The 17269-nt window shown below is 46.7% G+C and overlaps 1 protein-coding gene across 1 annotated transcript in view; it reads left to right on the plus strand.

Moving 5' to 3' along the window:
• LOC148442168 (alanine aminotransferase 2-like) overlaps positions 1-15627 on the plus strand; it is a 252995-nt gene extending 237368 nt beyond the window's left edge. Inside the window, exons 8-11 of the mRNA XM_088464132.1 lie at positions 532-703; positions 8262-8417; positions 14642-14751; positions 15537-15627. Of these exons, the coding sequence (XP_088320258.1) occupies positions 532-703; positions 8262-8417; positions 14642-14751; positions 15537-15627 (529 nt within the window). The remainder of the gene's footprint in view (positions 1-531; positions 704-8261; positions 8418-14641; positions 14752-15536) is intronic.
• Positions 15628-17269: the final 1642 nt, after the last annotated feature.

Raw genomic sequence — 17269 nt, forward strand, 5'->3', positions numbered from 1 at the left:
TCCCCATCACATGCTCACACACATATACACTACGGTTAATTTTGTTGGGAGCCAAATGACCTACCAGTATATTTTTGGAGTGTAATATAGATAATAGTCCCAGAAGATTAGTAATGGTCGCTATAGTGACCACTGGGTCCTGAGGATTAACATCTCGTTGCTCTTAGTGCCACATCAGCCCCTAGAGACCAGGAGACATTTAGTAGGAGATTCCCAATCCCCTCTCGCTGTCGGCGTGACAGATACAGTGAGGTAGAGATTGATCAGCGACAGGAGAAATGAGACAGCTGGAAGGTGTGAGTGAGGTTCTACCAATCTGTCCTCCATGTGATCATCATGTCTGGTCAAGAGACCTTCTGATCCCACCCAGACTGATCTCGCTGGACTCATCTATATTGGGTTGCGTGTACCCTACATCTCATTCAGGCCCAGTATGGTGGCCAAACACGGTCCACGTATTAGTATACATATGCAGGTTAGAGATATGTACGTGGCAGATTCACTATAAATCTCTTTCTTTCCTTCCCTGAGGTGCGGGCTACGTTCTGCTTATATGGAGTTTGTTAATATTGATCCATCGGTTTTTGAGATATTACACAGCCTGAAATCCTTCAATGAGCCGCCTGTCCTTGGGGCGCTGGTGATGGACGTCATGTTGGATCCCCCAAAGCCAGGAGACCTATCTTATGAGACCTACATAGCGGTGAGTGCATGGACTGGATGAGATGGAGATCTTGGAGATCACGTAGATCTGTGCTAGGTTATTATATTCTATACTATTGTCTCCTGGAAGTTCTGCAATAATGCGGGGTCCTCAGAGCTAAAACAAATGTCCCGCCATGATATTGTCATTATTCTCCTCATGGTCCGATGTTTGTCACAGTGTGATATATTCAGGACATTTATCTCCTTTCTCCGTCCTGCCCTTTTCTGCATTTACCACAATGTTAAACTTTCTATCGTCAGATGATAGATGTGACCCATAAACTTAAACTAAACTTAACTAAAATAAACACAGCAGACCAAGTTATGCCGTTTAAATTAATTGGTCAGCTTTATTTGGTTACAAAGGTAGACATGGTGGCAGGAGAAAGAACGGCAACTAACACGCGTCCGCTTGTCTTAGGCCGGAAGTAAATTACAACTTGTGAGGGCCAACTATCCGAGACAAGGGTAGGGTGATCTTAAAAACTTGCAAAGGGCCAACTATCCCTTTCAGAGCAAGTGATGCGGCCCCAACACCCATGCCAATGCACCATTCATCCTGCTCGGTCGAGAGGTGCCGCTGACCCCAATAGGGTGAAATCAGCCTATCAGTGCATTGAAGGGGTGCGCACCGCTATTACTGCTGCAAGATGGACACTTCAATATTGCCGGTCTTTCCCTGCTAATGAAATAAAGCCGACACAAGACACAAGAGGGTAGGGAGGGTGGGAGATCAATTCAAAAGAGGCAGATTTTACCACAGTAGATTCTCTACACCCTCTCACTAACTCCGCCCCTAACCCAACGTCCTATCGTATCTGCCTATAACTGTAAACAAACATTTTTTACTTTATTAACCCCTCTATCCCTGACTAGAAGTTTATGTGCCGTCGGCTCTATTCCTAACCTCCGTTATATATACCTTCAATAATATACTGTATGTCAGACGCACTTCGCCAATGACAGGAATACATTTATATGGTAATATTTATTTTCCGATTTTGTGGGGGAAGTTGGATCCAGGCACAATCCCGCCCTCCGCATAGAGGACCCTGGGATCACTTTTATAGATGGTTAAGAGCGCTGACTCATACATTAATAGCCGACTAAGACACCCTTATTGCTCTGTGTGTTGGATGTGTAATAAATTATATAGGGGCCTATTCACCATACCTAAACTTTCTCTCGAGGTAATTAGGGTTATAACTTGCATAGCGTTCTACCTAATTCCTGGAGGAATCCATCATTCCTCCTCCCCATAACTATCTATTCCGGTACCTGTCATTTTTGCGATGACAGCTTTTCGGGAAATAGATAGTTATCCCTCTCTACACTAACTTACCGCAGCTGGAATCCGTGCTGCGCATGCGCTGTTACATCTGTAAAACGAGTGCACGCGCAGCACTGCCTACAGCTGCGGTAATTTTGTGTAACCCCCCAACCCCCCCACCGCTCACCTCCCCCCGTCCCGCACTTACCTGCCCGCTGCAGCGCCTCCGGCTCCGGTGGCTTTGCTGTCACGTGTTCTCCCAGCTGACCACAGTAGTCTAGAAAAAAAAAGTTTTTCTTTCTAAACTTTATTGTGTTCTGCTGGGAGAACACGTGACAGCAAAGCCACCGGAGCCGGAGGACGCACCAGAGCGCCGGAGGAAGACTCCGGGGGACCTGCCCACGCTGACACAGGTAAGTGTCACCTGCTATTCCCCACCTCACAGTTCTGAATAGTAACTCAATCAAATTCCGAAAATACATCATTTTTGGAATTTGATGAATACCATAATTTCCATATCCCTATACTAATGTACTAATATACTAATGTACTAATATACTAATGTACTAATACTAATATACTAATGTACTAATACTAATGTACTAATATACTAATGTACTAATATACTAATGTACTAATACTAATGTACTAATATACTAATGTACTAATATACTAATGTACTAATACTAATGTACTAATATACTAATGTACTAATATACTAATGTACTAATACTAATGTACTAATATACTAATGTACTAATATACTAATGTACTAATGTACTAATATACTAATGTACTAATGTACTAATATACTAATACTAATGTACCCATACTAATGTACTAATGTACCCATACTAATGTACTAATATACTAATGTACTAATGTACTAATACTAATGTACTAATGTACCCATACTAATGTACTAATATACTAATGTACTAATGTACTAATATACTAATGTACTAATATACTAATGTACTAATGTACCCATACTAATGTACTAATGTACTAATGTACCCATACTAATGTACTAATGTACCCATATACTAATGTACCCATACTAATGTACTAATGTACTAATGTACCCATACTAATGTACTAATGTACCCATACTAATATACTAATGTACTAATGTACTAATGTACCCATACTAATGTACTAATGTCCCCATACTAATGTACTAATGTACCCATACTAATGTACTAATGTACCCATACTAATGTACTAATGTACTAATGTACCCATACTAATGTACTAATGTACCCATACTAATATACTAATGTACCCATACTAATGTACTAATGTCTCATACTAATGTACTAATGTACCCATACTAATGTACTAATGTCTCATACTAATGTACTAATATACTAATGTACCCATACTAATGTACTAATGTCTCATACTAATGTACTAATGTACTAATGTACTAATGTACCCATACTAATGTACTAATGTACCCATACTAATGTACTAATGTACCCATATACTAATGTACCCATACTAATGTACTAATGTACTAATGTACCCATACTAATGTACTAATGTACCCATACTAATATACTAATGTACTAATGTACTAATGTACCCATACTAATGTACTAATGTCCCCATACTAATGTACTAATGTACCCATACTAATGTACTAATGTACCCATACTAATGTACTAATGTACTAATGTACCCATACTAATGTACTAATGTACCCATACTAATATACTAATGTACCCATACTAATGTACTAATGTCTCATACTAATGTACTAATGTACCCATACTAATGTACTAATGTCTCATACTAATGTACTAATATACTAATGTACCCATACTAATGTACTAATGTCTCATACTAATGTACTAATGTACTAATGTACCCATACTATTGTACTAATGTACCCATATACTAATGTACCCATACTAATGTACTAATGTACTAATGTACTAATGTACCCATACTAATGTACTAATGTACCCATACTAATATACTAATGTACTAATGTACTAATGTACCCATACTAATGTACTAATGTCCCCATACTAATGTACTAATGTACCCATACTAATGTACTAATGTACCCATACTAATGTACTAATGTACTAATGTACCCATACTAATGTACTAATGTACCCATACTAATATACTAATGTACCCATACTAATGTACTAATGTCTCATACTAATGTACTAATGTACCCATACTAATGTACTAATGTCTCATACTAATGTACTAATATACTAATGTACCCATACTAATGTACTAATGTCTCATACTAATGTACTAATGTACCCATACTAATGTACTAATGTACTAATGTACCCATACTAATATACTAATGTACCCATACTAATGTACTAATGTACCCATACTAATATACTAATGTACCCATACTAATGTACTAATGTACCCATACTAATATACTAATGTACCCATACTAATGTACTAATGTACCCATACTAATATACTAATGTACCCATACTAATGTACTAATGTACCCATACTAATATACTAATGTACCCATACTAATGTACCCATACTAATATACTAATGTACCCATACTAATGTACTAATGTCTCATACTAATGTACTAATGTACCCATACTAATGTACTAATGTCTCATACTAATGTACTAATATACTAATGTACCCATACTAATGTACTAATGTCTCATACTAATGTACTAATGTACCCATACTAATGTACTAATGTACTAATGTACCCATACTAATATACTAATGTACCCATACTAATATACTAATGTACCCATACTAATGTACTAATGTATGGGGAGTGTAGAAATTAACGCAGGGGGACTTAGCAAGGAGATATCAGCGATATATACACAGTATATAATGATATCAGTGTTATCTTCTGTGCTAAGTGTGTTCATAAATACTAAAATAACGTTAATTAAGGAAAATGGCCTTAAAAGTGTTATTTTAGTGTTGATGAATAGGCCCCTAAATATCATATGATAACAGGACTAGAGAGAGATAACAGACATTTTATTTCACTACCACACTTTGTAAACACTTTTTTCACATTATATTTTGCTGGCTATAAATCAGGGTTGCCTACCTTTAATATTCTCTTCCCGGGAGAAGCCCGGGTAAGAGAAGCAGCAGGTGGCCGACGGGGGCGGGGCTTGACGATTCGCGTCATTAAGCCCCGCCCCCTCGCGGTAAAATTGCCATGATTGGGCACAATTTACATAGGGGGCGGGGCCAAATGCTGTGATTCATGCAGAATCACAGCTTAAGCCCCGCCCCCTTCACGGAGACCCGCGATTGCCGCGGGTATTCTCCTAATTCTGCCCACTTCACTAGGAAGTGGGCAGAATGCGGGAGTAATGCCTACCCTTCCGGGGGTGCGGGGGGTTACCCGAAAAATCGGGAGCCTCCCGCGAAAACCGGGAGGGTAGGCATATATGCTATAAATATTTTAGGAGATCTTAATAAAATGTTGAATTAATTGGTTCCCTGGAGGGATTTACTGTAACTAATTGTGGTATAAGCCATTTAGTCATTCTGTGGGTGCCCTATATAGGAGGAATACCGTCACTCTGTGGGTGCCCTATATAGGAGGAATACCGTCACTCTGTGGGTGCCCTATATAGGAGGAATACCGTCACTCTGTGGGTGCCCTATATAGGAGGAATACCGTCATTCTGTGGGTGCCCTATATAGGAGGAATACTGTCATTCTGTGGGTGCCCTATATAGGAGGAATACCGTCACTCTGCGGGTGCCCTATATAGGAGGAATACCGTCACTCTGTGGGTGCCCTATATAGGAGGAATACCGTCACTCTGTGGGTGCCCTATATAGGAGGAATACCGTCACTCTGTGGGTGCCCTATATAGGAGGAATACCGTCACTCTGTGGGTGCCCTATATAGGAGGAATACCGTCATTCTGTGGGTGCCCTATATAGGAGGAATACCGTCATTCTGTGGTGCCCTATATAGGAGGAATACCGTCATTCTGTGGGTGCCCTATATAGGAGGAATACCGTCATTCTGCGGGTGCCCTATATAGGAGGAATACCGTCATTCTGTGGGTGCCCTATATAGGAGGAATACAGTCACTCTGTGGGTGCCCTATATAGGAGGAATACCGTCATTCTGCGGGTGCCCTATATAGGAGGAATACCGTCACTCTGAGGGTGCCCTATATAGGAGGAATACCGTCACTCTGCGGGTGCCCTATATAGGAGGAATACCGTCATTCTGTGGGTGCCCTATATAGGAGGAATACCGTCACTCTGTGGTGCCCTATATAGGAGGAATACCGTCACCCTGTGGGGGCCCTATATAGGAGGAATACCGTCACTCTGTGGGTGCCCTATATAGGAGGAATACCGTCACTCTGTGGGTGCCCTATATAGGAGGAATACCGTCACTCTGTGGGTGCCCTATATAGGAGGAATACCGTCACTCTGTGGGTGCCCTATATAGGAGGAATACCGTCACTCTGTGGGTGCCCTATATAGGAGGAATACCGTCATTCTGTGGGTGCCCTATATAGGAGGAATACCGTCATTCTGTGGTGCCCTATATAGGAGGAATACCGTCATTCTGTGGGTGCCCTATATAGGAGGAATACCGTCATTCTGCGGGTGCCCTATATAGGAGGAATACCGTCATTCTGTGGGTGCCCTATATAGGAGGAATACAGTCACTCTGTGGGTGCCCTATATAGGAGGAATACCGTCATTCTGCGGGTGCCCTATATAGGAGGAATACCGTCACTCTGAGGGTGCCCTATATAGGAGGAATACCGTCACTCTGCGGGTGCCCTATATAGGAGGAATACCGTCATTCTGTGGGTGCCCTATATAGGAGGAATACCGTCACTCTGTGGTGCCCTATATAGGAGGAATACCGTCACCCTGTGGGGGCCCTATATAGGAGGAATACCATCACTCTGTGGGTGTCCTATATAGGAGGAATACCGTCACTCTGTGGGTGCCCTATATAGGAGGAATACCGTCACTCTGTGGGTGCCCTATATAGGAGGAATACCGTCACTCTGTTGGTGCCCTATATAGGAGGAATACCCAGTGGCGTCAGAAGGGGGGTGCAGGCCGCACCAGGGTGTCACCCGCCGAGGGGTGACACCAAGGTGCAGGCTCCCCCTTGGTGACAGGAGGCGGGTGCTGCACTGTAACATCATGTGCAGCTCTCGGCTCCTGTCACAGAGAAGGAGCCTGCACTGCCCGCACCTCCGGCACCCCCCATTGATAACTAACTACCGGCGGTCTCGGGACGCGAAGCCACGCCCCGTTCCCAAGGCCACGCCTCCTCCATCTAGGCCACGCCCCTTTTCGGCGAAGTGCGCGGCTCCGCCGCGCTCAAGGCATCCCTCCCCGCACCGGGTGTCACCGCGGGGAGGGACGCCACTGGGAATACCGTCACTCTGTGGGTGCCCTATATAGGAGGAAAACCGTCACTCTGTGGGTGCCCTATATAGGAGGAATACCGTCACTCTGTGGGTGCCCTATATAGGAGGAATACCGTCACTCTGCGGGTGCCCTATATAGGAGGAATACCGTCACTCTGCGGGTGCCCTATATAGGAGGAATACCGTCACTCTGCGGGTGCCCTATATAGGAGGAATACCATCATTCTGCGGGTGCCCTATATAGGAGGAATACCGTCATTCTGTCTGATTTGGACTTACTCAGAAGTTGGATGTGTGACCGATGTTCCTGCTTTTGTGCGTGAGCAGCGGATGTCAGGGAGGAGGGTGTTTCAGTGCACTAGATGGCGGCTGAGTCCGGCTCACACCGTACACACTGCATGTATTTAGTAGAGCCCCACGTCAGAACAAATCACTGGGAAAATGGCACAACCACCACTTTGCCGGAGACCCGCGCATGTGGCACAGTAGACTCTGTCCCCCTCCGAGAGCACCTTGTCTCTGGCTGGGTGTTGGTATTAGCGGTTCATCTGGATGGGTGATCCTGCGATGTTCAGCTGCGCACACATCCGCCTATAACAGCAGGCTCACATCACTCATTTCCCAGCACACCTCTAGGGAGTGTATAGAATAAATAGCGATGATACCGATTGCGATGTACCGTACTGACATGGCGCATACAGCCGAGCCGCTGATAGAATGGCCCCTTATGAGCGATGTTATGAGTGGGACTCGCGTTATAACTGTGAGTGACAGAATTTAGAGTGTTACATTATGAGTTTGAAATATGATGTGTGAGGAAATCTGAGGATGAATGTGAGTGAGACTGAAAAGCATAGACCTGGCTAATGTCTCCTTGTTACTCCCCAGGAGAAACAGGCCCTTCTCAGTAACCTGGCAGCGAAGGCTCAGCTGGCAGAGGAGATGCTGGATCGGGCCCCAGGATTCCGCTGTAATCCCATCCATGGAGCAATGTATGCCTTTCCCAGGATCCAGATCCCAGAGAATGCTGTCAGGATGGCGCAGGTACCTGCTCTTTGCTCACCTTCTAACATGGCAGCTGCGGTAAGGGTTAATAATCCAGGGGCACCAGCTGGAGAGCCATGGGTACGATGTATAGATTAGACCCCGTGTTTTGGTTTTGGTTCTGGATTAATGTTTTCATTTTGGTTTTGCAAAACCACCCTCGTGTGTTTGGGAACTAATTACCTGGCAGTGTGAGCTGGCTATAGGTATTCTAATGCTAATGGCCCAACCAGGCCAGTTCTGGGCTCTGCTATAGTCACTTTAAGTGACCATATAAGTATATAAAATAAGTAATTAATTTATATGTCACTCTATACTGTATGGGGATTTAATATTCATATAAACATATTGATTGGTTGATTAATATTATTCTATATATGGTGATATTAATATACACACAGTAACAGGGACCAAGAATTGTTGGCTATGTGATTGGCACTAGAGGAATGGAGACACTTTTTGGGAGGCGCTAAGTTTCCTATTAAGATCATCACTGACCATAAGAATCTTCTATATCTCAAGACAGCTCATCGTTTGAATGCCAGACAAGCTCATGGTCTCTGTTCTTCTCTAGGTTTGATTTCAAGGTCCAATTTCGTCCTGGCATTCAAAAGAAAAAAAAGCTGATGTACTCTCCCGGTCCTTCCTGCCTCGAAGAAGACTAGAAGAAGATCAACCTTAAATTCGTCCTATTCTGGATTCTCTTTTTGTCTTTGCTCAAACCCAACTGCTGTCTCCCCCTTCTGGCAAGACCTTTGTAGCACCTCAGTTATGCAAGAACTTATTGACTTGGGCTCATGCCTCCATTTTTGCTAGCTATTCGGACATCCTCAAGACTTTTACATTTTTACAGCGCTCCTACTGGTGACCCACTATGAAGGAAGATGTCTGGAATTTTATTGTTTCCTGTGCAAAGTGTGCCCAGCATAATTACACTCGCAACAAAGCTATAGGCCTATTGCATCCTGATGCTCCTTGGACTCATCTGTCGATTGATTTTATTTCTGAGTTACCAGCCTCTAAGGGCATAATATGATATTTGTGGTAGTAGATCGATTTTCAAAGATGGCCCATTTTATTCCCTTGGTTGGACTTCCTTCTGCACCGCAATTGGCTAAAATATTTATTCATGACATCTTCCGTCTTCATGGTCTACCCAAGGAGATAGTGTCTGATCGAGGTGTGCATTTTGTGGCCAAATTCTGGAGGGCTTTATGTGCCTCTTGTGGAATTAAACTGAAGTTTTCATACGCCTATCACCCGCAGACAAATAGAGAGGGTGCTTCAGGAATTGGAGATATTTATTAGACTCTTTGTGTCCTCATCAAGATGACTGGGTCAATTTATTACCTTGGGCAGAGTTTGCCCACAATTACAGGTAGCATTCTGCTTCAAATTCTACTCCATTATTTGCAGTATATGGCAGACATTTGCATGTTCCAGATTTTCAAGAGTTACCTCCCATGGAAGTACTTGCCATCACAAATCTTGTAAAATCATTTTCTGGTATATGGAAAGATATTCACTCATTAAAGAAAGCTTCTAGTAATTACAAGAAGTCTGCAGATCGAAAAAGTCTTTCCGTTCCTCTTCTGAGAACTGGAGATAGGGTATGGTTGTCAACCAAGAACATTCGGTTGAAAGTTCCAAGCATGAAATTTGCTCCACGCTTCATTGGACCATATTGCATTCTTAAAGTCATCAATCCAGTGGTGTATAAACTGGAGCTACCTCCTCAGTTGAAAATTTCCAACACATTTCATGTTTCTCTTCTACGACCATTCTTAATCAAGTTCAGTGTTCTCTACCCAAGATACCTCAAGTTCATACTCAATTGGTGGTTGAATTTGACATAGAGAAGATCCTTGACTCTCAACACTGGTTGAATCACCTTCAGTATCTCATTGATTGGAAGGGGTACGGACCTGAAGAATGGGCATGGATCAAGGTGTCTGATGTCCATGCTCTACAGCTTGTTCAAGCTTTTCATAAAAAATGTCCTGCTAAGCCTTGTGGGTGTCCGGAGTCCACCCTGAAAGGGGGGGTACTGTCAGGTTGCGGCCTAGGACCAGCCGTTACACACCTTAGCACCAGCTTCCCCTGACCTCTCGAGCATTCACTTGCCAGGTGCGGTGGCAAGTGACGCACTGAGGATTATGCCTGGGGTCTGCTAGGACATCCATGTGCTGCTCCGTGATTTGGTTTCTGCGGTTACCATCAAGGACTTAGCCATGACAGTCTACATCACATGATTAGCCCTTTACCCAGTGGTAGCATTGGTTGCTGTCAGCTGACACTGTCCTCCAATGGACTGTATGAGGCTAACACCTCAGGATGGTATAGAGGAGCTTCACCTGGGGGGAACCCTGTAGTGATGGAGATCCGGAGCAGGGTTGAGCCCTGTGATGCGGTGAGGTCGGAGCAGAGTGAGCCCTGTGATGCGGTGACAGACGGAGCAGGGTTGAGCCCTGTGATGTGGTGAGGTCGGAGCAGGGTTGAGCCCTGTGATGCGGTGAAAGACGGAGCAGGGTTGAGCCCTGTGATGCGGTGACAGACGGAGCAGGGTTGAGCCCTGTGATGCGGTGACGTCGGAGCAGGGTTGAGCCCTGTGATGCGGTGAAAGACGGAGCAGGGTTGAGCTCTGTGATGCGGTGAAAGACGGAGCAGGGTTGAGCCCTGTGATGCGGTGAGGTCAGAGCAGAGTGAGCCCTGTGATGCGGTGAGGTCGGAGAAAGGTTGAGCCCTGTGATGCGGTGAGGTCGGAGCTAGGTTGAGCCCTGTGAAGCGGTGAGGTCGGAGCAAGGTTGAGCCCTGTGATGTGGTGAGGTCGGAGCAGGGTTGAGTCCTGTGATGCGGAGGTGGAAGCAGGGTTGAGCCCTGTGATGCGGTGAGGTCAGAGCAGGGTTGAGCCCTGTGATGCGATGAGGTCGGAGCAGGGTTGAGCCCTGTGATGCGATGAGGTCGGAGCAGGGTTGAGCCCTGTGATGCGATGAGGTCGGAGCAGGGTTGAGCCCTGTGATGTGGTGAGGTCAGAGCAGGGTTGAGCACTGTGATGTGATGAGGTCGGAGCAGGGTTGAGCCCTGTGATGCGATGAGGTCGGAGCAGGGTTGAGCCCTGTGATGCGATGAGGTTGAAGCAGGGTTGAGCCCTGTGAAGCGGTGTAGTTCCGGAACAGGGTTGAGCCATGCGGTGTAACTAGAATCCGGAGCAGGGTTGAGCCCCGCGATGCAATGAAGGTTGAAGCAGGGTTGAGCCCTGTGAAGCGATGTGGTTCCGGAACAGGGTTGAGCCCTGCGGTGTGACTAGAATCCGAAACAGGGTTGAGCCCGCGATGTGGTGATGATAACTGTAACGATGATGGGTTTGTTGTCCACAGGAGTGAGAGGCAACAAGCAAAGTAAATAGAGCAGCAAAATGTGAGACCAGAGCAGTGGAGCAGAAAGCAATACTTTGGCAATGGCTATGCTGAGCTCTGTAGTGCGGCTGGTAACTGGCATCAGAAGTTAAGCTGGAACATAAGCGGAGATATAGCAAAGTCCACAGCAACCCACAGGCACAGCAGGGATCTGGCAGGAGTCCAAGAAAGACCTGAAAGTAATGTTGCACAGACACTGAGACACAGCTAGTAACAGGCTTTATACTTGAGGTCTGTTTATCCGTAGGAAGTTCAGAACATGTGACCCAAATGGAATCAGGTTTGAAATAATGAGCAATATAGGAATCCCACAACCTGACGACACCTGGGAAACAGATGATCACTTTCACTCTCTATCCCCTGAATGAGAAGCATGCCAGCAAGCAGGATAGCTCCTCCAATGACCACAAAGGAACTTTGGAAATAGTAATCTATCTTTATGTACTGAAATAGTCGCAGTCCTGACAGGCAGCATTTATATCCTGGCGGGAGCGGTGTCTGCTCTTTCCTGTCTCCTATTCCACCACTTATTGGTCTTCTCCTTTCTGGTGTCTCTTTCTGCATTCCTCAGACCACAAACGCATCTCTGCACCATCCAATGTACATATTACAAGTTGGTGTACATGGCTCTGTCTCTATGGTTACACACAAGATGCTGGATAGTAAGGTGATATTATTAATGTAGAACACACAGGGGCGGGATTTACTAAGGATAAAATCTGGTACAAACTCTGAAAACTGCCGGATAGCACAGAGGTCCACACTCACACTGCCGGCTAGTGCTGTGCATCACTCCCGGATAGCACAGAGGTCCACACTCACACTGCCGGCTAGTGCTGTGCATCATTCCCGGATAGCACAGAGGTCCACACTCACAATGCCGGCTAGTGCTGTGCATCACTCCCGGATAGCACAGAGGTCCACACTCACACTGCCGGCTAGTGCTGTGCATCATTCCCGGATAGCACAGAGGTCCGCTCACACTGCCGGCTAGTGCTGTGCATCATTCCCGGACAGCACAGAGGTCCACACTCACACTGCCGGCTAGTGCTGTGCATCATTCCCGGATAGCACAGAGGTCCGCTCACACTGCCGGCTAGTGCTGTGCATCATTCCCGGATAGCACAGAGGTCCACACTCACACTGCCGGCTAGTGCTGTGCATCATTCCCGGATAGCACAGAGGTCCGCTCACACTGCCGGCTAGTGCTGTGCATCATTCCCGGATAGCACCGAGGACCACTCACACTGCCGGCTAGTGCTGTGCATCATTCCCGGATAGCACCGAGGTCCGCTCACACTGCCGGCTAGTACTGTGCATCACTCCCGGATAGCACAGAGGTCCACTCACACTGCCAGCTAGTGCTGTGCATCATCCTGCCCCATCCGCTCAGTGTCCCGTTACTGAGCATGGAGATGGGTCTCCGCCAGTGGAGTAACTAGGGCAGGGCCGCCGGAGCTCATGCTCTGGGATGGCGTGGGTCCAGTGGCGCACCACCGGCCATGGTACAGGCCCACCATAGTCAGCCAGTGTAGTGCAGACCACAGTGAGTGAGCTCCACACTACACAGTTACACACATCACTGCCGGCACTGCGGCGATGTGTGTGTTTCAGCGATGTGTGTGGCCCACTGCCAGAGCCGGGCTGGAGCTCACTCATGAGCTTCACCTTCCGGCTCCTGCAGTGAGTGATGGTGAGGAACGTCATGACTGAGCGGGAGGATGGAGGAGCAGAGAGTTGCGGGCACAGCAGGAGCAGGGATTCAGGAAGGTCAGTGTCAGTGTTTTGTGTGTATATCTGTGTGTGTTATGTTTTGGGCACTAATGGCAATGTATCACTACTGGGGGCACTGTATAAGGGGCACTACTGGGGGCACCGTATCACTATTGGGGGCACTGTATAAGGGGAACTAATGGGGGCATGGTATCACTACTGGGGGCACTATATAAGGGGCACTGTATCACTACTGGGGGCACTGTATAAGGGGCACTAATGGGGGCACGGTATCACTACTGGGGGCACTATATAAGGGGCACTGTATCACTACTGGGGGCACTGTATAAGGGGCACTAATGGGGGCACGGTATCACTACTGGGGGCACTATATAAGGGGCACTGTATCACTACTGGGGGCACTGTATAAGGGGCACTAATGGGGGCACGGTTTCACTACTGGGGGCACTATATAAGGGGCACTGTATCACTACTGGGGGCACTGTATAAGGGGCACTACTGGGGGCACCGTATCACTACTGGGGGCACTGGATAAGGGGCACTAATGGGGGCACGGTTTCACTACTGGGGGCACTATATAAGGGGCACTGTATCACTACTGGGGGCACTGTATAAGGGGCACTACTGGGGGCACCGTATCACTACTGGGGGCACTGGATAAGGGGCACTACTGGGGGCACCGTATCACTACTGTGGGCACTGTATAAGGGGAACTAATGGGGGCACTGTATAAGGGGAACTAATGGGGGCACTGTATAAGGGGAACTAATGGGGGCACTATCACTACTGGGGGCACTATATAAGGGGCACAAGTACAGGCTATAACATTGGTAGGAGCTGATTAGTTGCTATGGGAGCCTCCTCCACGCTTGGTATGAGGAGCAGCCTGGTGGCCGTGAGGGGACGCAGACTGAATAAGAGAACATTACACACGTGAGAGATCTTGTTATCTTACTGATTGTATTATACGAGGGTCCTCAGTGAGTAAGATAAATGTACAGACAGCAGGAACCATATATACATAGAAATTATACATATATTTGCACCATCTTACAAGTGTCCGATCGTCATTAGGATGGAGGCCTAGAACCAGATGTGTTATTCTGCCACCTCCTGTTGGAGGACACGGGCATCGTACTGTGCGCTGGAAGCAGCTTCGGACAAGTAGGACCCTATCACATCCGGTAAGCGCAGAATCGTTATATGTGTATAAAGATATTTGTTACTGTACAAACACCTCTACCCCGTCCTTCTCACTCAGGTTATTGTGTTCCTAGATATTTATTATTTACTCATTCTCCTGTATAATGCCAGGGAATGCATAGGCACAGAGCAGAGAAAGGAGGGGATATAACGGCACAGAGCAGGGAAAGGAGGGGGTATAACGGCACAGAGCAGGGAAAGGAGGGGATATAACGGCACAGAGCAGAGAATGGAGGGGGTATAACGGCACAGAGCAGAGAAAGGAGGGGGTATAACTGCACAGAGCAGGGAAAGGAGGGGGTATACCGGCACAGAGCAGGGAAAGGAGGGGGTATAACGGCACAGAGCAGAGAAAGGAGGGGGTATAACGGCACAGAGCAGAGAAAGGATGGTGGGTATAACGGCACAGAGCAGGGAAAGGAGGGGGTATAACGGCACAGAGCAGGGAATGAAGGGGGTATAACTGCACAGAGCAGGGAAAGGAGGGGGTATACCGGCACAGAGCAGGGAAAGGAGGGGGTATAATGGCACAGAGCAGAGAAAGGAGGGGGTATAACGGCACAGAGCAGAGAAAGGATGGTGGGTATAACAGCACAGAGCAGGGAAAGGAGGGGGTATAACGGCACAGAGCAGGGAAAGGAGGGGGTATAACGGCACAGAGCAGGGAATGGATGGGGGGTGTTATGGGACAATTGATTATAGTGTAATAGTGAATATATAAATACACTGTTACCTGATATAAAACATAGATCTCTCTGTGTTCTAGGTTATCTCTGCTCCCTCCTATCGAGGAACTAAAATCTATTCTAGAAAAGATCATTGAGTTCCATGGAAAGTTTATGGCGGAATATTCCTAAGGGACAGGACACCTGGAGATCATATTACCACAGTCCTCGCACATAAACCAATACCCTCTCCAAGTAATTACCCTGACTACACCCTCCGAGTACTCCCCCCAACTACACCCTCCGAGCACTCCCCCAACTACACCCCCAGAGAACTCCCCCGACTACACCCTCCGAGAACTCCCCCCGACTACACCCTCCGAGTACTCCCCCCGACTACGCCCTCCGAGAACTCCCCCCGACTACGCCCTCCGAGAACTCCCCCCAACTACGCCCTCCGAGTACTCCCTCCCCCCCAACTACACCCTCCTAGTACCCCCAGACTACAGCGATGGGCACACGTCCTGAGAATGACACAAGTGTTGGGTATCACAGAGGCTGCGTCAGTGTGTATGATGGTAATGTGCATATACTGCAGAATATCATGTACAGTGATGAGATTAATTGTCTTTGCCATGACAATGAACTTAGGACTGATTCAGACCCTGTCGCTAGGATGCGTTCGCTCGTAGCTGCCGATGGTTCGCATTCTGCGCATACAAGAACCAGTGCGAGAGATCGGGAAGCGTACACTCATTGCCTATAGACTGCCCTTTAACATGAGTGACAGGAGAGGCCGTTTGTGGGTGGTTACAGGGGCAGGCCACTAGAAACAGGGGTGTGGAGGTGCGAGTTCAGGCATGCCTGACTATGTTAACGCCGTTTTGGAGGCAAGCATAATTAACACGCAGCGTCATAGTACACATCACCTGGTTGAATTTTACACTGATGTGCTCGCAGTAGGATATAGTCAACCACAAGCGTTGCATTCGCTTCCGTTGGTTGCATAGACTTCCTGGAGATGACGTGCGCAAGTGGGCATCTGCATACACAGGGCGGTTCCACGCCAAGACATAGTGCTTATGCCTTGCCGTGGGATCGCCTGCCTAGCTGTCACTTAGCCGAATTTGTATACGCATCGAGCAAGAGGGTCTGAATCAGCTCCTTAATCTCAAAAACAAAATTTCCACTGCATTCCAGCCCTGCCACAAAAGGACCAGGTGACATGTCAGTGTTGACGAGGACAAGGCTGGAGATCACTCTGTCATGCTTTGTGAGTTAGAACAACAGATTAGAAGCTTTAAGAGGAGGGTGGAGCTTGAAATCATTGTTCTTCTGTTAACCATGGTTACCTGCAAGGAAACACGTGCAGTCATCATTGCTTAGCACAAAAAGGGCTTCACAGGCAAGGCTATTGCTGCTAGTAAGATTGCACCTACAGTAATCAACCATTTATCAGATCAAGTTCAAGGAGAGAGTTTCAGTAGTTGTGAAGAAGACTTCAGGGTACCAAGAACGTCCATCAAGCTCCAGGACTGTCACCTAAAGCAGATTCAGCTGCGGGCTCGGGGCATCACCAGTGCAGATTGCTCAGGAATGGCAGCAGGCAGGTGTGAGTGCATCTTCACGCACAGTGAGGTGAAGACTTTTGGAGGATGGCCTGGTGTCAAGAAGGACAGCAAAGAAGCCACTTCTTCTTAGGAAAAACATCAGGGACAGAGTGATATTCTGCAAAAGGTACAGGGATTGGACTGCTGAGGACTGGGGTAAAGTTATTCTCTCTGATGAATCCCCTTTCAGATTGTTTGGGGCATCTGGAAATACGCTTGTCCGG

This window comes from Taudactylus pleione, unplaced genomic scaffold (genome assembly GCF_031769625.1).
Source record: "Taudactylus pleione unplaced genomic scaffold, aTauple2 ptg001597l, whole genome shotgun sequence".
NCBI lineage: Eukaryota > Metazoa > Chordata > Amphibia > Anura > Myobatrachidae > Taudactylus > Taudactylus pleione.